General features: G+C 39.7%; 1 protein-coding gene across 1 annotated transcript; it reads left to right on the top strand.

The window, feature by feature from the left end:
- Positions 1–3340: 3340 nt before the first annotated feature.
- On the top strand, positions 3341–21929 carry LOC124141378. Its single transcript, XM_046509384.2, has 4 exons — positions 3341–3367; positions 16933–17311; positions 17987–18175; positions 20301–21929. The coding sequence occupies exons 2-4, from the start codon at positions 16948–16950 to the stop codon at positions 20522–20524; spliced, it is 777 nt and encodes a 258-aa protein (XP_046365340.1). The 5' UTR covers positions 3341–3367; positions 16933–16947; the 3' UTR covers positions 20525–21929.
- Positions 21930–23609: the final 1680 nt, after the last annotated feature.

Raw genomic sequence — 23609 nt, 5'->3', positions numbered from 1 at the left:
AGCCGCTGTGAAATGTAAACACCAGAGGCTGGAGCCGCTGTGAAATGTAAACATCAGAGGCTGGAGCCGCTGTGAAATGTCAACACCAGAGGCTGTAGCCGCTGTGAAATGTCAACACCAGAGGCTGGAGCCGCTGTGGAATGTCAACATCAGAGGCTGTAGCCGCTGGGAAATGTAAACATCAGAGGCTGTATCCGCTGTGAAATGTAAACATCAGAGGCTGTAGCCGCTGTGAAATGTAAACATCAGAGGCTGGAGCCGCTGTGAAATGTAAACACCAGAGGCTGTAGCCGCTGTGAAATGTAAACACCAGAGGCTGGAGCCGCTGGGAAATGTAAACATCAGAGGCTGTAGCCGCTGTGAAATGTAAACATCAGAGGCTGGAGCCGCTGGGAAATGTAAACATCAGAGGCTGGAGCCGCTGGGAAATGTAAACATCAGAGGCTGTAGCGGCTGTGAAATGTAAACATCAGAGGCTGTATCCGCTGTGAAATGTAAACATCAGAGGCTGTAGCCGCTGTGAAATGTAAACATCAGAGGCTGTATCCGCTGTGAAATGTAAACATCAGAGGCTGTAGCCGCTGTGAAATGTAAACACCAGAGGTTGTAGCCGCTGTGAAATGTAAACACCAGAGGCTGTAGCCGCTGTGAAATGTAAACACCAGAGGCTGGAGCCGCTGGGAAATGTAAACATCAGAGGCTGTAGCCGCTGTGAAATGTAAACATCAGAGGCTGTAGCCGCTGTGAAATGTAAACACCAGAGGCTGGAGCCGCTGTGAAATGTAAACATCAGAGGCTGTAGCCGCTGTGAAATGTAAACACCAGAGGCTGGAGCCGATGTGAAATGTAAACACCAGAGGCTGTAGCCGCTGTGAAATATCAACACCAGAGGCTGTAGCCGCTGTGAAATGTAAACATCAGAGGCTGTAGCCGCTGTGAAATGAAAACACCAGAGGCTGGAGCCGCTGTGAAATGTGAACACCAGAGGCTGTAGCTGATGTGAAATGTAAACACCAGAGGCTGTAGCCGCTGTGAAATATCAACACCAGAGGATGTAGCTGCTGTGAAATGTCAACACCAGAGGCTGTAGCCGCTGGGAAATGTAAACATCAGAGGCTGTAGCCGATGTGAAATGTAAACACCAGAGGCTGGAACCGCTGTGGAATGTCAACATCAGAGGTTGGAGCCGCTGTGAAATGTAAACACCAGAGGATGTAGCTGCTGGGAAATGTAAACACCAGAGGCTGTAGCCGCTGTGAAATGTAAACATCAGAGGCTGTAGCCGCAGTGAAATGTAAACACCAGAGGCTGTATCCGCTGTGAAATGTAAACACCAGAGGCTGGAGCCGCTGTGAAATGTAAACATCAGAGGCTGTAGCCGCTGTGAAATGTAAACACCAGAGGCTGTATCCGCTGTGAAATGTAAACACCAGAGGCTGTAGCCGCAGTGAAATGTAAACACCAGAGGCTGTAGCCGCTGTGAAACGTAAACATCAGAGGCTGTAGCCGCTGTGAAATGTCAACACCAGAGGCTGTAGCCGCTGGGAAATGTAAACATCAGAGGCTGTAGCCGCTGTGAAATGTAAACACCAGAGGCTGGAGCCGCTGTGGAATGTCAACATCAGAGGTTGTAGCCGCTGTGAAATGTAAACACCAGAGGCTGTAGCCGCTGGGAAATGTAAACATCAGAGGCTGTAGCCGCTGTGAAATGTAAACACCAGAGGCAGTAGCCGCTGGGAAATGTAAACACCAGAGGCTGTAGCCGCTGTGAAATGTAAACACCAGAGGCTGTAGCCACTGTGAAATGTAAACGCCAGAGGCTGGAGCCGCTGTGAAATGTCAACACCAGAGGCTGTAGCCGCTGTGAAATGTAAACATCAGAGGCTGTAGCCGCTGTGAAATGTAAACACCAGAGGCTGGAGCCGCTGTGGAATGTCAACATCAGAGGCTGTAGCCGCTGTGAAATGTAAACATCAGAGGCTGTAGCCGCTGTGAAATGTAAACATCAGAGGCTGTAGCCGCTGTGAAATGTAAACATCAGAGGCTGGAGCCGCTGTGGAATGTAAACATCAGAGGCTGTAGCCACTGGGAAATGTAAACATCAGAGGCTGGAGCCGCTGTGAAATGTAAACATCAGAGGCTGTAGCCGCTGTGAAATGTAAACATCAGAGGCTGGAGCCGGTGAAATAATGGTCGTCACAACGGGAATGTTGACTTGTGGAAAGTGTTTTTGTTACTGAATCTCAAATTATGCATAGATCCAAGTATGAAACAGACGAGGTGGTCTCACTGGTCTCCTTTATTTCTATTTCAGTTCGGTAAATCAGTGAAAGGGAATTGGCTATTTGACTATTATTGAACCCTATTAGATCATTGATACATACATGAGGTTTAAGTTAAACGTCTTGTCCAAATTGCCTCTGTTTCACTTCGACTTAACAAATGAGAGGGTGTATTTTCAGAAATACATGTATATGAGCAAACGACTAATGACCACTCTCTTTCCAAGTCCCCGTATACCTATAACAATCCTGGGGGATTCATCATTCTTGTAAACCAGTCACTTCTAATATTATCTCTCCCCTCCTCCCCCCCCCCCCCCCCTTGCTACATTTACATTTCATGACCCCTTACTCTTTTTAAGCAGTATATCAATTACAACAAAGGATGAAATGTGTATTATCAGCATATGAGCAATTTGTTGTTATGGCAATGAAGGGAGAGTAGACTTAGGGTTTGAACTTATTTTTTCTTTCAGCGCGATGTTTCGCTTCAGACTTCATCCCTGTCATCACATTGTCGCCCTCCTTTGTTTTGTTTTTATGTTACTATCTTTATGTGCAGTTCGTGGCTATATAACCATGTGCTACCATGTACCGAATTAAAACGTAGCATTACAAGAATGAAAAATGTGAAATCCATATGACATTGATAAGAAACATTACTTTTATATTGATTAATAAACACATGCTCATGACATAGTTGGAATCGCACACTCGAGATTTCTTAGGAATGTGGACAGGGTTTTGTCGCTTATATCTGAACAGTGTTCGGATATTAGCATTGTTTACATACTGTATATATGCTTTGGACAAATCTCAACAATCAGTCTGTTATTTGTGTCAGGAGTTTACAAAGCATAAATAGTGTTTGGAAATGTTTACATACACTGGTAGAGCAGTATAGCATTGTTGTCACTTCATTGAGAACAGGGTTTCCTTAACAAAGTACTTTCAAAAGAAGTGATAAACAAACGCAAGCTAGTGTATCCCTTGGCAACTACACACAAACAAACATTGAAATGTTCATTAATTATAGGTTTCTCATTTGCCAGGCGAATGTTTCGGAAGTGACAACCAGCTCCAAGGTATGTGGAGATTTCTATTATAGAATGATTTGAATTGAATTGTTTTAAAGCTTTAATTCAATATGACTTATATCGCTAAAGATTTGTTTGTTGTTTGTAGTTGTCGGCAATATTCCAGCTATATGACGGCGGCCTGTAAATAACTACACTCTTCAAAAAAAGAAACGCATAGGTAGTATATAGTTCATCGAACCTGATTCCACAAAAAATCCGGTATATAAATTGAAAATATGTTATGAGAAAAATGTTGGTGGCCCGATATTCGACAAACGGTGCGTCATTGTCGATTTGCAATGTCTTAAACGGCATTCTTTTCAAAAAATGTTAAAAAATGTCATGGAGGAAAACAGTAAAGCAAAATGCACGTGCCAATTATGAGTGAGTGAGTGAGTTGGGTTTTCACGCCGCTTTTAACAGTATTCCAGTTATATCGCGGTTTGTCAGTCCGACTCATTGACTTTGAGCTGCGAGTCCTTGTTTTATTCCCTTTGTGCCGAGCAACTGTGTGAGTGAGTGAGTGAGTTGGGTTTAACGTATCTTTTAACAGTATTCCAGCTATATCACGTCATCTTCATGTGAGAGGAAAGCCCGAAGAGATGCAGGTCTCAGTCGTTTACCACTTCGGTGAAACCCATGAGCACGGGTATGGTGCTGACAAACCTAGAAACATAATCGGGGCCAACCGGGACTCGAACCCACAATCATAGGTTTCTGGCGTGCCCAAGGGACGCAACTCTGCACAGCGAATCGCGGCTCCTTAGACGACTGGGCCCCCGTGCCCCCTCAAAACAATGTTGTTTAAACATGTTAGGTGCTTAAGTTCTTTGAATATTGGCCAAGCTTTATACAGGTTCGATCAATCTGACCCTGGTGTCTAATCGTTGAACTTGTTTTGTCCAACTACCTTATCTTATCAGGTTCTACTACACCAAACCAGAACCAGTTGGGTTCAGTGCAGATCGAGAGATATCTGCAGGCTGTGATTGGAGGATATTCTGTAAGATTTTTATGTCTTATAAATGTACATCCATCCAGTTATTAAAACTGTCTTTTCAACATGATGACTTATGCTGAATGTGACCACAGCTTCGTATTTTCAAGGAGGTGACATTTGGTGCGAAACTGGGGGTGGTGTGTTTAGCTTCCTGTACTCGGAAAAGGAGCTGGCTAAGCTCGTCATTTTTTATGTTTTTATTACTGCTCTACTGTGCACACACGTACAGGTAATAAATGTTGAATGCTTAGTTATTTTTTTTTTAAATATAACGTTACTATATAAGTCTAACAATAACTTTGCTGTTGGTCCTGTCTGCCAAGCACGGTGGAGGGACAACTTGACCCGCGTTAGGGTCTGTATGCAATTTCTAGTCCGTGGTAGGACCATGCTTAACGCCCCCGCCTGCATCATCCACACTCTGCCCATTATAGCCCACAAAACATCATTGTTTGTTAATTTTTCCTTCTAAGGTAGTCTGAATATAAACGAATATAAACAAAAGCTAGAGGCAATATACTCTTTAATCTGATATTGTGTAGTAAACATGTGTTTTCCCAAACAGAAGGTAACGGTATCACACTGGATATACACGTTAGTATGTCATGATTTCTTGGAAGTTTTAGATGTCAGAGAAGGGGCTGCTTCTCTGTCTTAAACCTCTTGGTGCCACAAGTCCATATATGGTCCTCACATTTCACACCCTTTTAGTGCAAAGGGACCATATATGGTCCCGTAAAATGTCCTTTTTCAACTGTAAATTTACATGTCACTGAGTGCTTATAATTATAACCATCATGACCCTAATCATCTCAGCTTTAACATCGTGTAACTCATATTTTATACAGTGCTACAGATTGGGAAATATGACGAATTAGTAAAGTGGTTACCGCGCTTCTCGACCTTTTTCAGCCATATTGAACTTGTTGAAACGTATGCTATTATAATATCAGACAGCCTATTTCGAAAAAGAAATATCAGACTGGCCAGAAAGATTAACTGTTCCCCGCTGAACAGTTATTGGCGTGAGACTACCAAGGTTTGGTCGGTAAGTTGTTTGTTTAAGCATTGCATAATTATTATTATTATTATCGAACGTGTTTCATGGCCGTTATAGACCAAACGACAGTGCAGATTGTCTCTCTGTTTACGATGCTGATTTACATAAGTTACTAGTATTCAAATTTAAGATATGGAAAATAGCTATGATCGTTAATATTACGGTCGTATAGTGTATATTTATGGGCAGGAAGTCCATGATCAAAAGGTAAACATTGAATGGACAAGCCCGAAGTGACCGACAGGGCACGTTCGCGTCATAGCAGTGCCGCGATTTCTTGTCGACCAGTTGTCCTACATGCTCGCCCGTTTCGACAAATAACTGCTGCTTTTTTCAAATGAAATAAGAGCCATGGGTTATTGCTCCAACTACCTGCCCGCGTGAATGGATTGTCCTAACCGTTTCACATTTTGTCGCAAAAGGAGATTTCAAAAGTGTGGTCACGACATCTAACGTTAGTTGACGCCATATTGTAAACAAATTGTGTCAAGGTCGGTTTCACATGTGGTAAATCGGCCCCCGTTTCTGTACACGGTACACGCGAAACATGTATTGAAAACATCAACATAACGTCTAAAATGATGACAGCAATACCCTTTTTGTTGAGTAAACCGCTTGTGGGTACGAAGTGCTGTAAAGTTCGATTTCTTTTTCCTTTCATTGAAACTGTGATAATAGCGCTATGATTCGTTTGCTGAAATAGTATTTTTCGTGAGTCTAATGTACATGGTACATGCTGTGATTGTACAAGATAATTGATTACCAATTGTGTATGACACTGTATATATATATATATATATATGGAGGTTTCCACGGCGTCGTTTTCTAATTTTGGTATGTAAGTATATGTGCTTTTCATATCAGTTGGAAGGCTTGATATTCCAAGAAAATCATGTTTAAGAGAAAGGAATGTTTTACAGTGAGAAAGCTGTCAAAATGGATCCATTTTTAACAACTTTTTTTTAAGCTTTGTTTATGAGCTTTACATATTAGAATCGTGCATGGTTCAAATTAAAACATAAACAGAAAATATATGAAGGAAGTTTTGTTATGGTGGTCAGTATACTTGAATCGCTGTGATACTGTTAAATCTTGTGAGGGTATGATGAGCAAATCCGTCTGGTATAATAATGAAATCAAAATTGATGGTAAGCCCACAATGGCATCAAAAGGGTATAGCATATTTAAATGACTTCATTCATGACACAGGGAAATTATATGATTTTGATGAATTTGTACAAAAATACAGTTTGAAGACAGACTTTTTGACCTATGAAGGACTAAAACTATAAATAGTCAGGTATTTACAGAATAACAATATTGTGCTAAAGTTTGCCAAAGACCTGTACTGCCATATAATGTATCAAAAATAAACAATAAAAGGGAAGCAAGGTATTTTATGAAGCCCTTTTAAACCTTAAATTTATAAAACATAAGTGCTACAGTAAATGGGAAGATTTTCTTGAAAAACAGTATACTGATACAGAGTGGACAAACTTTAACCAAATGGCAAAAAGATGTACAAAAAGTTCTGAATTAAGATGGTTTCAGTTTAAAGTTAAACATAATATTTTAAGTACTAACTGTTATTTTTTTTAAATTGGACATGTTGAATCGCCAGTTTGTAATGAACCATCTGAAACAATTACTCATGTATTATGTAATTGTCACTATGCTGCTGATATATGGACGAAACTTTAATATTGGCTTGGAAACTGTACAAAAGGGAGAGTTAATTTTAGTCATCCACACATACTGTTTGGATTTAAAGAGAAGAATAACAATACACTCAATGCAGTAATGTTGGGCACAAAATCTCTGCTGTACACATTTAATAGCCGTGGTCTTGTGGTAGAGCGTCCGCCCGGAGAGCGGAAGGTCCGGGGTTCGATCCCCGGCCGCGTCATACCAAAAGACGTTAAAAGATGTTACTTGTTGTTACCCTGTCTGGCGCTCGTCATTCAGGGGCTAAAACAAGGACTGGTCGGCTCGGAGTCAGTATACTGTGTCTGAGTGGGGTATTCATGTATCTCAGTTGGCTAGCACTATAAATCGGCATCAATCCGGACTAGTACAAGCAGCCACACAAACACACACACGTACATGCACGTCGCTTTATAAGTGCAATAATCTTGGACGCGACGTTAAACCCAATTTCACCTCACCTCACATTTAATAGAAAAAAGTCAAACCAATTTTTTTACTCATTCAAAAAGAAATACTTCGATATTATGAAATTACAAAATGTATTGCATATTCAAATTGTAATTATGCAAGTTTCCATGCCTTCTGGTCTTCTCTACATGTGTTATTTAGAGACTCTGTATAACTGTGAAATATGATCTGTCAATGCTACAAACATGCCAATAATGTCACAATAAATCCATGCACACTCTATGTATGATATTGAAGTGTAAAATATGATGGAAAATGGAATAAAGAAATTTTAAAAATAAAATAAACAGAAAATATATACAGTCTAGAGGTTATCACGCGAGTGTGTTTGGGAATGGTAAATATCCTGCATTAGGAATAAACATTGTATTTAGCGAGCCTTGGAGGAGAATGGTAGGAAGAATTAGTGAATTAAAAATAGATACATTGCAGATTTCTGTTGAAACTATCAAATTATTGCAATGTATCTTTTTTTTTAATGTTACGTTTTTGTACTGTGTGACGCCATGCCTGACACAAAAATAACGCACAACGATAACGGTATTTTACGGAATTCTGACTATTTCCTTCGGTTTCAATCAAAAATATAACAACGCCCAAAACATCCGACATCAAACTATCGTATTTCCTCTATTTGACGCCATGCCGTCTGTTAATTTCGCGAGAGCCCTTGACTCGGCGTGTATTAGAGACCTGACTGGTATTGGAGACCCAGCGTGTATCAGAGGAAATATAGATACGTTTTACATTTCATATGGGGTGATCGATCGGCAGCCATTTTCTATGAATCGATATGTAGGCTATCTATGTATTCAGACGCACGTTTTATTAATATATTTGAAAGGGGTTTCCGTAGCAAAAAGGAAACCTCTTTTTAACCAATCAGAATCAAGCATTCATCAATGTCATGGTAGAATACATAATCAATGGGTTCACCCGTTTTTAAATATTGTGATCACAGGATATTAAACTGTTTACTTTGTTTCTACAAGAATTGTGAAAAGCGTAGAATAGAAAAAACCATGTACCCCTTTGGTCGGACCTTATACGATTATCCTGATAAATGAATACCAACGGAGTTTTATTCGCATATTTTATTGTATAATATATTTTTTTTTATTCTGAGAAGAGATAGAGAGAAATAATCACATAATAATAATAACAAAGACATGTCCAATATCGAAAATAATTTTGTTTGTTTTGAAATTTTATTTTGTTGGCATTTCATTACGTAAAACTGATGTCAAACAGGTGTTTTTTTAAGATACACGGTAAACTATCTAATTGTTTATCTATTCAAAACAGTATTTACATGGTAAAACAGTCATTTTATGTTGTGTCGAGAAAAGCGTCAAATTCCGTTTTGTATATTGAGATTTGCCATACTCTGAACGAAAATTTGGGGAGATATATATATTAATCTACATACCAGTGTCGTCTTTCTCCGACGTTGTCAAAGACGTAAAACCAGCCATGACGTCAAATAAAGTTGTGTCATTTTTTTTGTAATTCATTACATTTGATGAAAAGGCTAGTGCGTCATTAATAATGGTGCAATATGAGTCAAATTACACTTACACAATAAGGAGTGAGTGAGTGAGTATGGTTTTACGCCGCTTTTAGCAATATTCCAGCTATATCACGGCGGGGGACACCAGAAATGGGCTTCACACATTGTACCCATGTCGGGAATCGAACCCGGGTCTTCGGCGTGAGGAGTGAACGCTTTAACCACTAGGCTACCCGACCGCCCCTACACAATAAGGAGCATGTAGGCCTCAAAGGACTGATTTATAAGTTTGATAGGGTCATCCATTTCGACATCACTTCCTTTTTTATGAAATACGATTTCATCATTTCTTATAAGTTTTTTTATACCTAAACGTGTACAGCTCCAATATCGACATTTATGTTGGAACAGTTTGGTTCCTCGTGAACACAACACCACGAAAATATAATGTCCTTATCCACGGCTAATTCTCACCAAGTCACCTGAGTTACAATAAACTAGTGCTTTGCATAGCGGAGTTACGTCCCCTTTTCTGTGTACATGTCTAACCTCTCTGTCGCCTTTTGACGTCATAGAGAGATATTAGTTTTCGTCATTTACGGCAGGCTATTTTGTGTATTGAATGGTTGGCGATATACATGAGCATATAAATCCATTCAATATATATATTTATGTCCTTCAGAAATTAGGCAGAAGTTTGTTCGCTCACAGTTTCCGTAAAGCTGCTAAATAAAACAAATCGCCGCACAGCACTTTTATGGGTGAACGATAAAAAGCTCGAAATTTGCTGTTTTTCAACAAAGAATATATTTTTGGACAACTCTTAGCAGTGTCTGTTTTCAAAACCGGTTTAATATTTGCAGTCAAATTTTCAATATCGGATAGGAAAATTAATATTCTACATATCTGCGTAATTTTATAGCCGGCGGTAGATCTAGTGTCGCGTGATCGCAATTCTCGCACCACGTTCACTATTCAGATCTGTCGCGGTTTCAAAAACGTATACATTGTATCAAAAGTGTTACAACGTTCTCATTACTTCACACAGTGTTACCAAATTGTATAGCATGCAACTCGAGTTGATTGTCTTTCCAACAGTGTCTAAAGTCAACAAATCTGAAAGATCTATGCACTGCCAAGCCATCGACAAAAGTCTGGTATTGTAAGTTTCCTACTTTGCCACTTTTATCGTAACATGGAATCACCCGAATGTGGTAATTAAAGTCAAGTAAGCGCCCTTGTTTAAAAATCTAAATGTCCGAACATTCATATCTTTGGAAAAAACATATCCTAACGGTGATTGACATGTGACATTAATGTCGAAGTACACACTCATTGAGAATTTTCCGCGAGTTTACCGATAAAAGGTCCCGATGAAATTGTCCGTGTTTTTGGCGTCAAAACAAAATTGACGGAAGGTTCGTGATTAGTTCATATGCAGACTGTGTCAAAGATTATGTTACAATACGAATGACAGTTTGGAATGTATATCTTGAAAAAATCCCGGTTACGTCCATATAGGTGTCAGTGTCCGTGCTCTTTCATTAGTAATAAAAACAACTTCGGGGTAATTTACATCAAAAGACAAAAGGTGAAAGATCGCTAAACAGCCCTAACAATACTGAAATTGACACCGCACAATCACTATTATTTCTCAGTAATTACCAAGATTATACTAACTTACAACCACCCAAGAGTAAGTACGCGTTGATTCAGTGAAAATCGCCGGAACGCTTTCACGAGCAGCACATTTATTCAACAAACCTATTTTCGATCATTCATGACTCTGCCGCCATAATTACGTCATACAAACATTGCTTCGTTGTGCATTCACACAGACCGCATATTTATACTTTGGGTGTTATGATGTTTTGTTGATGGTTTAAATCTAACTAATACAAAAACGAGATGTAATTGAACAATTTTAATACTTCAATTTGAGAGCTCAAGAAGCGTGGAGTAGGCTATATTGAATAGAAGGAAACGATAACTTGCACAGGCGAAAGGAGGCAATATTATTGTTTTTACAGTACAATTATGAGTAATACCTAGATTAAGTGGAAGAGACAATTACGAAAATATTAACTACGTCGATTAAAGTAGTGTTCAATGTATATATATACAGTTCATGTGCTCCAAAGTCAAAACAAGAAAGAAATTTATTTCAGTACGACCACGAGAAAACATACATCCTCGTCTCAGTTTGTATTTCTCACTTGGCAGCTTTGCTCAAAATATACTTGTATAGCCGGTCCATGAAATTACACATAGATATGTACATGTACATGCAAGGACATACGTATTTCCAGTACAGTTTCCCATTTCATCCCAATCTACAAAAGGAAACAAATGAAACAGATAATGATCGAAGGGCATTGAAAGTAATGCAATTATTTGTCATAAATGGAAAAACATATTCTTGGTATTGGACTTCGAAAATATAACCAGCAAAATCTTAAATATTATTCTTTTTTTATCTTTTGGCCCAGCTAAACTATAGATTGGAGGGAACATATACAATACAAAATTGTGAAAGAAGAAGCACAAGAACCACAAGAATGCACTCATCTTAGACAAGATTTTATTTTACAAATTCTATTTCTTATATTACTAAGTGTTCAAACCAAAACAATTACTACTAAACACGTAAATCATTGATCGAAGTATTTAATAATTTAGATAATGCACGGTGAAAAAACCTAATGAAAACTATTTAAAACATCAAAACTGAACAACATTTATACTGAAAACATTTAGTCATTGAGAAATCGATTATCTATATATTGTGTCTACTGTGAAGATCTGATTACTTTTACTGTTTATGTGACCCGTTAAGATTCCGGGGTAGAACAGGTCTTCAGCAACCCATACTTGCCGTAAAAGGCGACTATGCTTGTCGTAAAAGGCGACTAACGGGATCGGGTGGTCAGGCTCGCTGACTTGATTGATACATGTCATCGATCCCAATTGCGCGGATCGATGCTCATGATATGAATCACTGGATTGTCTGTTCCAGACTCGATTATTTACAGACCGCCGTCATATAGCTGGAATATTGCTGAGTGCGGCGTTAAACAACAAAAAAACAAACCAAATTACTGTTTATGTTATAAATTGAACCATGCGGGATATATGAAGCTGAAATATAAAACAGGTTTTATATTGGATCCATTTTGATAGCCTTCTACCTTAAAACTTTCCATTATCCTACTCAACTATATGCACATTATTTCCTGGAATATCAAGCCTTCAAAAACAGATATGAAAAGCACATATGTCAACATACTAAATTTAGACAAGTATTTGTCACAGAGTGACGAAATATCCCCCGCCTGTACACCATACTACCAAATATGAAGACAATCCAGCGATTAGTTCTTGAGATATTGTGGCAACACCGTTTTCCAACTCCAAAAACAGATTTGCCTGCTGTGACCTTGAAAATGGGGTCAAGGTCACCAAATCTGACAGGTGTATGCGGTGTCTGTATACACACTATAGTTCCAAATATGAAGACAATCCAGCGATTAGTTCTTGAGATATCGCGGCAACACCGTTTTCCAACTCCAAAAGCAGATTTGCCTGCTGTGACCTTGACAATGGGGTCAAGGTCACCAAAACCGACTGGTGTCTGCGGTGTCTGTATATACACCATAGTTCCAAATATGAAGACAATCCAGTGTTTAGTTCTTGAGATATCGCGGCAACACCGTTTTCCAACTCCAAAAGCAGATTTGCCTGCTGTGACCTTTAAAATGGGATCAAGGTCACCAAAACCGACTGGTGTCTGCGGAGTCTGTATATACACCATAGTTCCAAATATGAAGACAATCCAGTGTTTAGTTCTTGAGATATCGCGGCAACACCGTTTTCCGACTCCAAAAACAGATTTGCCTGCTGTGACCTTGAAAATGGGGTCAAGGTCACCAAATCTGACAGGTGTATGCGGTGTCTGTATATACACTATAGTTCCAAATATGAAGACAATCCAGCGATTAGTTCTTGAGATATCGCGGCAACACCGTTTTCCAACTCCAAAAGCAGATTTGCCTGCTGTGACCTTGAAAATGGGATCAAGGTCACCAAAACCGACTGGTGTCTGCGGAGTCTGTATATACACCATAGTTCCAAATATGAAGACAATCCAGTGTTTAGTTCTTGAGATATCGCGGCAACACCGTTTTCCGACTCCAAAAACAGATTTGCCTGCTGTGACCTTGAAAATGGGGTCAAGGTCACCAAATCTGACAGGTGTATGCGGTGTCTGTATATACACTATAGTTCCAAATATGAAGACAATCCAGCGATTAGTTCTTGAGATATCGCGGCAACACCGTTTTCTAACTCCAAAAGCAGATTTGCCTGCTGTGACCTTGACAATGGGGTCAAGGTCACCAAAACCGACTGGTGTCTGCGGTGTCTGTATATACACCATAGTTCCAAATATGAAGACAATCCAGTGTTTAGTTCTTGAGATATCGCGGCAACACCGTTTTCCAACTCCAAAAGCAGATTTGCCTGCTGTGACCTTTAAAATGGGATCAAGGTCACCAAAACCGACTGGTGTCTGCGGAGTCTGTATATACACCATAGTTCCAAATATGAAGACAATCCAGTGTTTAGTTCTTGAGATATCGCGGCAACACCGTTTTCCAACTCCAAAAGCAGATTTGCCTGCTGTGACCTTTAAAATGGGATCAAGGTCACCAAAACCGACTGGTGTCTGCGGAGTCTGTATATACACCATAGTTCCAAATATGAAGACAATCCAGTGTTTAGTTCTTGAGATATCGCGGCAACACCGTTTTCCAACTCTAAAAGCAGATTTGTCTGCTGTGACCTTGAAAATGGGATCAAGGTCACCAAAACCGACTGGTGTCTGCGGAGTCTGTATATACACCATAGTTCCAAATATGAAGACGATCCAGTGTTTAGTTCTTGAGATATCGCGGCAACACCGTTTTCCAACTCTAAAAGCAGATGTCTGCTGTGACCTTGAAAATGGGATCAAGGTCACCAAAACCGACTGGTGTCTGCGGAGTCTGTATATACACCATAGTTCCAAATATGAAGACAATCCAGTGTTTAGTTCTTGAGATATCGCGGCAACACCGTTTTCCAACTCTAAAAGCAGATGTCTGCTGTGACCTTGAAAATGGGATCAAGGTCACCAAAACCGACTGGTGTCTGCGGAGTCTGTATATACACCATAGTTCCAAATATGAAGACAATCCAGTGTTTAGTTCTTGAGATATCGCGGCAACACCGTTTTCCAACTCTAAAAGCAGATGTCTGCTGTGACCTTGAAAATGGGATCAAGGTCACCAAAACCGACTGGTGTCTGCGGAGTCTGTATATACACCATAGTTCCAAATATGAAGACAATCCAGTGTTTAGTTCTTGAGATATCGCGGCAACACCGTTTTCCAACTCTAAAAGCAGATGTCTGCTGTGACCTTGAAAATGGGATCAAGGTCACCAAAACCGACTGGTGTCTGCGGAGTCTGTATATACACCATAGTTCCAAATATGAAGACAATCCAGTGTTTAGTTCTTGAGATATCGCGGCAACAAACAGGTGGGACGTACGGACGGACGGACGGACGGTCGTGAATACTATATCCCCCGCTTCGCGCTTTCGCGCGGCGGGGGATAAAAACGGAGCCAAATATTCTAACAGTGTTAGTCAAGTGACAAACGGTCTCATCCACTCGTCGGTTGCAGTGGAAATCTTCCTATTCGTGATAGTATACTTTCCAGTTCAGTCAAAGAGAATATTATTATTTGGAAACTGAAACCATGTGTATCCATTATACGACCACAACATTCGATCAGCTGTTTGACATGACGTCATCCACGTCACAACAAGCGAGGTCAAATCACGCGCACCTGTCCAGACGACAAAATCCCAGCGGTGGGAAATCACCGACCGTCCATTTGCCTACACAAATAAACTTGAAGATTGTAACGTAATTGGACGAAAAACAATAAAGCGTTTACTCATTTCTGACTTTTCAGAAAACATATCGAAAAAGAGTTGAAGACTTGCAATAGATTATCATACGTTAATCGAGAGTACAGTCAACATCAATCATCTCTAAATTTAATTTCAGCAAACCAATCATAGCGCCATTATCACCGTTTCAATGAAAGGACCTTGACACAATTTGGCGTCAACTAACGTTAGATGTCGTGGCCACACTTACAATATCTTACTGCGACAAAATGTGAGTGAGTGAGTGAGTTGGATTTAACGCCGCTTTTAACAGTATTCCAGTTATATCACGGCGTGTCAGCTTAATGTGGGAGGAAAGCCCGAAGTGATGCAGGTCTCAGACGTTCACCAGTTCGGTGAAACCCACGAGCACGGGTATGGTGCTGACAAACCTAGAAACATAATTTGGGCGAACCGGGATTCGAACCTACAATCATAGGTTTCTGGCGTGCCCAAGGGACGCAACTCTGCACAACTCTGCACCCGTGCCCCCCGACAACATGTGAAACGGTTAGGGCAATTCATTCACATGGTCAGGTAGTTTGAGCAATAACACATAACTGTTAGTCCTTTCATTTGAAAGAAGCAGCACTTATAATTATTTGTCGAAAAGGGCAAGCATGTTGGAAAGCGAGTAGACAAGAAATCGCTGCACTGGTATGATGCGAACGTGCCCTGTCGATCACTTCGAGTTTGTCCATTCAATGTTTACGTTTCGATCATGAACTTCCTGCCTATAAATACACTCAATGCGAACATAATATTAACGATCATAGCTATCTTTCCACATCTTATATTTGAATATTTTTTTGTAAATCAGCATCATAAACAGAAAGTCAATCTGCACTGTCGTTTCGTCTCTAGCGCCGTGCTGAACCATCATGACACACAGTCGATAATAATATGCAATACTTGAACAAAATATTTCCGTTGCGGACTAAACGTCGGTAACAATAACTATACAGTGGGGAAGGTAAATCTTTCTGGCCAGGCTGATAGATTTCAAATTGGCTGTCTGATATTATAATAGTTACGTGTATGTGACATGGGTGCATGATAAAAAGAATTGCCGTCATTCGCATTACAGAAAAAGGTCGAGAAGCGCGGTAACCACTTTACTAATCTCAACATATTTCGCGATCCGTAGCATTGTATAAAATATGAGTTACACGATATTAAAGCTGATAAGGGTGATGATGGTTATAATTTTGATTGTGCGCGCTCAGTCTTTGACACCTTAATTTACAGTTGAAAAGGGACATTTTTACGGGACAATATATGGTCCGGTGGCACTAAGAGGGTGTTAAAGGTGAGGGACCATATATAGTCCCTTGGCACCAACAGGGTTAAAACACTTTTCTAGGTATGGTTGATAATCTCCTCATATGTCATGGTGATAGTTCAGGAACAAATTGGTTGGTTGGCTTGTTGTTTAACGCCGCACTCAGCAATATTCCAGCTATATGACGGCGGTCTGTAAATAATCGAGTCTGGACCAGACGATCCAGTGATTAATATCATGAACATCGTTCCACGCAATTGGGATCGATGACATATATCAACCAAGTCAGCGAGCCTGACCACCCGATCCCGTTAGTCGCCTTTTACGGCATGTATGGGTTCCTGATCATGAAGACCTATTCTACCCCGGAATCTTCACGGGTCTCAGGGACAAGTGATATGATTGTTTTGCGTTTGCTGGCACTGATTTCCTGTATTGTTCTCCATCACATACTGTATGAGGAATGTACCAATATGATGTCATATGATAAAACTTTCATTTACAAAACAAAAGTGAAAAGTACTTGCAATCATTTCTCCTTTGTACCAGGTATACCATACAGTGATGTTCAAACAACAACGTAACACGAAAACTATCTACGGAACGTCCAGGCCTGGGATAATGGTTCCAGGTGCAGGTGTATTCCTGTGCCTGTTTTTGCTATGTGTCCCACAAACCTCGTCATCTTGTAACCAAGTTCGGTTCTCCCTGGTTGGCAGTCCGACAGGGGTGATATTCTATAACAATCTACTGGTCAGAAAGATGACAGCGACGGCGCTGGATTGTGTCCACAAGTGCACTGGTGTACAGGGCTGTGTGGGGTACAAGTTTTACCCTGTTAACGGCACGTGTGACATGAGATCTTTCCTCGTGGAACAAGGAGCAGCGACGGACCAGGGATTCACATCGTACACACGATACATCGAGGGTGCGTTTCTTTAACAGACGTTGTCCTGGCAAACAAAATCTATCGATAATCTCCACTAATTGCATAATTTAAAACTCTCTAAACATCACAAGAAATAGAGGTTACATAGCAGTTTGTTGGTAGCATTTTGGTGTTCTAATTAGAAATTAATTTTTTGAAGTTGAAACTGTCGTCCAGGAAAATATGTGGCTTTCACTGGATAATATACTGTATAGTACATACGGCAGAGACAGCACTGAAATCTTTTCAAACATCGTTGCCATTATAACCAATCGTGATTTCGTATTTGAATCGTTTGCACATATTAATCTGCAAACATCATTGGTCGGACACTCTATGCTGAGTTCAAGCTCAGGATGAAAGTTAAAAATATTGCGATGTACTGACAAACTTTTCAGTTCAGGATGTCAGAAAGCAAAATTAACGAAGAATGTTTCGTTGTAGTAATTGTAGATTTTAGTAAATTTGTAATTGACCTTTTAGTAGTAGTTTTGTTGTTGTTGTTGTTGTTGTTGTTGTTGAAGTAGGTGACGTCAAAGTAAAGGAGTTATACTTATACTTTTTATCCTCGCAATACTAGTCACAGTTTTAGTAGGGGTACTGGTGGTGTAGTTTCGTAAGGTAAACAGTAGCAGTATTGTTGTAATGACATTTTTAATTTACAATTCACAACAGTGTACAACATCGCCATTGGCAAGACAGCTTCTGTGAGTTCCACTGCCTACCCCCAATATTCTCCCCCAAAAGCTCTGACTGGAGGATGTGCCTGGAGTTCATACAGTACCAATCCCTGGTGGAAGGTGGACCTTGGTCAGCCCTACAACATCTACACCATTCAAGTAACCACCTCAGATTCGTGTTGCGGTGAGTTACTGCGAGGTATTTGTATTACATGCAAAAACAGCAGCAGCCATATTCTCACCTGTGGAATGCCCCAAAAACTTTCCATCAGAAACATGTACCCTGAGCTTCAGCAAATAACCAATTAAGATTCCAGGCGGAATTGGCCCAGAACTGGCGCAGCTGTGAAGAGTTGCGGCCCTTGGGCGCGCCAGAACCCTATGATTGTGGGTGAATCACCAAAATGGTCATGGGCCGAAAACACACATAACCTTTGGGTTGAGTGTCATTTGCCATCATATCGTCTATCGATCACTGGTTATATTTGCAGGCATTTTGATCTCACCTAGCTGTACAGTGTCGTCGTTGTTGTCGGTAAATATCTCTCTGAGAAATCACTTGACCAATAAAGCTGATAATTAAATTAAAATTTTAATTTCGTACATGTTAAGTTACTAAAGAGACAGCACACGTTCCGTTTCAAATATTATTATTATTATTGTTATGTCCGTCAACATATTGGGAGGTACCTAACCTTAAGGCACCGAGAACAATGGGAGTCGGACAACTTGGTACTTTGGATGCAAGCAGGACATTTTGCAAGCGACGTCAGCATATTTGCAATGTTTTTCCTGAAACTTGTCAATAACAGTGTTAAGAGGGACAGAAAATTCAATGAAAAGATATCATTGGATGTATCAAAAACGACAAGATCAGGTTTGTTGGCCTGGATAGGTCTGAGGCTGGAAAAGGGTCTATTCCAAAATGTTGTATTTATCATTTTCCATGACACCTTCTACGTATTCTGGGTCGTACCATGGATTGTGTGTCCACAAGGAAGGCGAAGACGGTAATAAAAGGATCGAGCCACTCCATCATGTCGCTTAAGATACTGTGTTTGTGCCACAGCTGGGCATCCACTGACAATTTGTTGGACAGTCTCATTAAATTCATTGTATATTCCACATTTCATATTTGTATTTTGATGCAAAATCACACACTGACGATATCGAGTGGGAAGTTACTGGTCATGAGCAGAAAACAGAAAACCATCTGTCTCACTATTCAGGCCAGCCGACTTCATCCAAGCGAATGACTCTGCAGGATTTATTATCTAAACACACTGCACATCAACTCGATGCAGTGGTCGTTCAGATAGTCTCTCCTTGAATAACTGAATCTGGGTCGACTTGATATGGCACTGTGCTTGCTTGACACTCATTTCTGTACCTCCAGCAGTACAGAACCATCAACAAATTCAACACTGACATTGAGATTATGTCCCGCATACTTGGCTCGTTAAAGAAAACTGCGGAATGCCTTGTTTTCATCATGAGTCTTGACATGCTTCACTGATGGAATACCATCAGGCCCTGTCGCCATATAAGATTTGGACTTTTCAATTATATTTTCAGGCAATCAGGTGTGATGAAATACAACAATGGTGACCTTATTTTTTCGTGTACCCAATCATTGTTATCCTATACACATATGGTTCCTCTAGGTTACAGTTGCCCGGGTATAGACCACAACTGTTTCCAAAACCTTTTACTGGAGACCATGGTGGGTCTTTTTTCATCACTGCCATTGGTTACACTTAATTGCCTGTAAAATTGTTTTTCATTATATCAACAATTTGTATTGTTTTATGAAATTACTTTTCTTTCTGTCGAAACCCTTACCTTTGCCTTCAGAGAATCAAGAATTTGATTTCGAATTTTCTCTTTTGTATTTTTTGAAGTTTTGACATTGATTGCCCTGAGGAACGTAATTTTAAGCAAAGTCCTATCCAGTATATATCTTTCCTTGTTTCATTTGGTTTAATATGGAACCGGTTTTCCTTTTGATGATTTTGTTTATTACCCTTTTGTGGTTTAATGTCTTCAGAAGCTATGTGAAGTTGCTCCAATGTTCGAGCAGCAGCATAGACGCAACAGTTAATGTCATGCAAAGAACGCCCACAGAACAGAAGTAACAGAAATAATGTAATTTAATTTATCAAGTTGATTCTTTTGAAATCGTTAAAAACATGACATTTGAAGATGCAATATTTATTTGTAGCCATCCCACACCACTGACAAACCCAGACTTGATACATTGTTAAAGATTCTTTATGACGTTGATACTGAATCATTTGTTTCCACTCTAGCCACGGATCCAATTGCAACCCTGGAAGTGGCGCTGGGAAATGGCTGTCCGCCGTCGACTGCCTGCCCGGACACTTGCACCAAAACATGGGGGCTCCTTGCACCTAGCAGTGTTCAGGAGTTCTCCTGTGCATCATTGTCCGGATCCTACCAGTACGTTGAACTGAGGGTACCTGGTGAATCTAAACAATTAAGAGTATGTGATGTCAAGGTCATTGGCAATTAAACAGTAATATCCAATTTGTAAGAGATTACCAAGCGTTGGAACAGGTTTATCCAATCTGTCCCTTTACATGAAATTGAATTGTGCTTGTTGGATACATTTCTGCTACCCATAGTCTCAGTCCTACATACACTGGTCATTACATGTCCATAAAGAGCCCGAAAATACAGGAAATGCATAATTTGTCCTCTTGACTTACACAATAAATTAGTTCGCGGATATTGCTGGATGTTTCGAGAAATAATATGTTTCAAAAGAATTGTTTGACTCCTCCTTTGAGAGAAACATTGTGTATGGCTTGAAGTACTTGGTTTTCAGTCAAATAAGCATCCCTAGGTAGCACATGATGAGTCCTGGGGTGGTTATTTGGATGCTTTCGTTGGGTATCACACCTGCAGCACGTTTGCACGTAATTATAGCCTTTATGACAGACACAAATTACCTTTACATCACCATACATGTATACCCTTTTCCGTATACAGTTTGACCTATTGTTCTAGACAGTTGAATTCATTCACGGATTGGTGGAATATTTCAAATCACAAAGGGGACTATGTGCAACACAAGATTATGTGGTCAGAAGACAATTAAAGCCATATTGGACTCCCCGCTGATCATTATCACAATATCCGAACATTTCATAACCACAGATTAAGATTGATAAAATCATAACAGAAAAAAAGATTTCTGCATTTTGCAATGGTAGCATACCGCTTTTTTTGTTTGTGAAGTTTATATATCATAAAACATATGTTGTGCTTTTAGATAACATTGTCGTCTCATGAGTTAGGTTGTAATGACGATTTAGAATTATTTATAACGTGGCAGTGCCTTTGAAGTACCATTTCTCAAATCTCCATTCCTTAATACAATTTCTTCTTTTGTTGTAACGACTGTCCATATTTGTCGTGAACATATTCTATGAAGTGTTTTTGTTGTAACGACTGTCCATATTTGTCGTGAACATATTCTAAGGAGTGTTTTTGTTGTTGAAGTCGATTTGCCGTAGCTACTGTACAACTGATGTTGCTGTGCATGTTGTAAAATTAAAGTACACACTTGAAACACAAGTCAGAAATTGTTCACAGAGGGAAATGCTTAAAAAGGTTGTAAGTAACGAAAGTCATAACTTGGCCATTCTGTTTCTTTGTTTGTTTTGCTCAGCTATATTCCAGCTACAAGACGGCGGCCTGTAATTAATTGAGTCTGGACCAGACAATCCAGTGATTGACATCTTGAGCATCGATCGATGAGCATTTGGGATCGATGACATGCATCAACCAAGTCAGCAAGCCTGACCATTCGATCCCGTGGCCATTTTGTGGTCGATTGACGAATATTATTTAAGTTTGAGACTCAACATTCAGTGTGCTTATTTACGTTCTTCTTTGTTACATTAACAATAAATGGGTGAACCCTTACCAACTTTTGTTATTTCATTAATGCGGTATTTAGTATTTATGTTTAGTCATCGCCTTTGTGAGTTCTGTTCTGTGTACTGACCTGACGCCAAATACAGATACCAGACTATCCTCTGGATTACATAACCCTTAAGATGTAATAAAGTGTTTAATCTCAAGGAGCAGCCATACTAATTGCTGCTACACTCACGAAAGTCATGTACGTCCTTGTACATGTATGAACTTCTCTTACATGCACGTGTATAAGTATACTACGTGAGCAACATTGTCTTGGGACAACATTTTTAGCTCACCTGACTAAAAAACGATGTCATTACCCACTTGTTCTCGCTCCACTTTAATGCCAAATTTTATGGCCTTCATTTGACCTTTGCACTGTTTTCCATTCGCTGCTTAATTCATACTGTACCTTCTTTAATTTTAAAACAAGAAGAAAATAAGAAAACTGAAACATTGTCCGAAGGTTATTAAAGGCATGATTAGAACTGCTCAGAATGTGTTACACCAAAGGATGTTCTAAACTTATCGACAGTATCATTTATAAACACTTCAGCTTTCTAAACCTTGTTGCTTTAAATGACATGACATAGTATATTTGATCACAATTAGTTATCATGTCATGATTCGAATTGCGATACATATCAAAGATGCCGTTGTCGCAGACATAGTCTCAATGGTGCAAGGTTAATATTTGATCATTATGATCAGTTGGTTATATGTGCACTGTATCAGTTGCAGTGTTAGCACTCTGACAAGTATTGAATTCACTTTATAAAGACGAATGATAAGCAGCCCAAACCGTGAGAGAAATAATTGACATGATCCTCATTATAAAGTCAATCCAACTGTTGACATTAAAACTAATTGTACCATGACGTTGAAGAATTCTTGATTCCGGTTGATTAAAAAGAGGTTTCCTCTAAGCAACAGAAACCTCTCATAAATAAATTAAGCCTTTTCACACAAACACCGTGCGTATGAATACATCGATAGCCTACATATCGATCCATAAAATGGCTGCCGATCGATCACTCATAATTAGAACTGTATACGGTATCAATATTTCTTCTTTTAGACACTGGGTCTCTAAAAAATGCATCAGGCCTCTAACACACGCAGGGCCAACGGCTGTCGCGAAATAAACAGACGCCCGAGTGTCTAATAAATGAAAAACGGTACGTTTGATATCGGATGTTTTGGCGACGATTTAGACGTTCGAGGCCAAAAACCTGATTGCTTCGATGATGAGATTACAGAATTTAACGAAGGCATGAGTTTTGCATACAAATGATAACTTTTATGAAACTCTAAGGGGCATGTTTGGTAGAGAAAGGTAATTTCCTCACTGAAACAAACGATAATGAAAGTAAAATAATACATTATAATACACTATTGGGTTTGGTTTGTTTTTTAAACTTTATTCATGACATGTTGTTTACAAACCTGTTTGTGATCGATATTCATTGCCATCTCGTATTACCAACGTTAGGATTTGGCAGAGGGGATTTGTCCACCACAAGACACTGCTGACAAGAGAGGGGTAATATGGAGAGAAGAATTTCTCTTGTCAGCCTAAAACAAGTGTGTTCAGTCATATTTCAATTCCATTGGCAATCACGTTGTGCCAGCAGGGTTATTCCCAATAAATCCACAGGTGCAGGAGACTT

The sequence above is a fragment of the Haliotis rufescens genome, unplaced genomic scaffold (assembly GCF_023055435.1).
Source record: "Haliotis rufescens isolate VD_foot unplaced genomic scaffold, xgHalRufe1.0.p SCAF_25, whole genome shotgun sequence".
In the NCBI taxonomy this organism is placed as follows: Eukaryota; Metazoa; Mollusca; class Gastropoda; order Lepetellida; family Haliotidae; genus Haliotis; species Haliotis rufescens.
Note: the sequence above shows the minus strand (reverse complement) of the source record. Positions and strands in the feature narration are given on the sequence as shown.

What these genes read in the sequence shown, in the direction of transcription:
- LOC124141378 (XM_046509384.2), top strand. Translation starts at nt 16,948, where the DNA reads ATGTTCAAACAACAACGTAACACGAAAACTATCTACGGAACGTCCAGG. An exon ending in GTACACACGATACATCGAGG is followed by an intron (nt 17,312 to 17,986) that starts GTGCGTTTCTTT and finishes AATTCACAACAG; the next exon opens with TGTACAACATCGCCATTGGC. An exon ending in CACCTCAGATTCGTGTTGCG is followed by an intron (nt 18,176 to 20,300) that starts GTGAGTTACTGC and finishes TTTCCACTCTAG; the next exon opens with CCACGGATCCAATTGCAACC.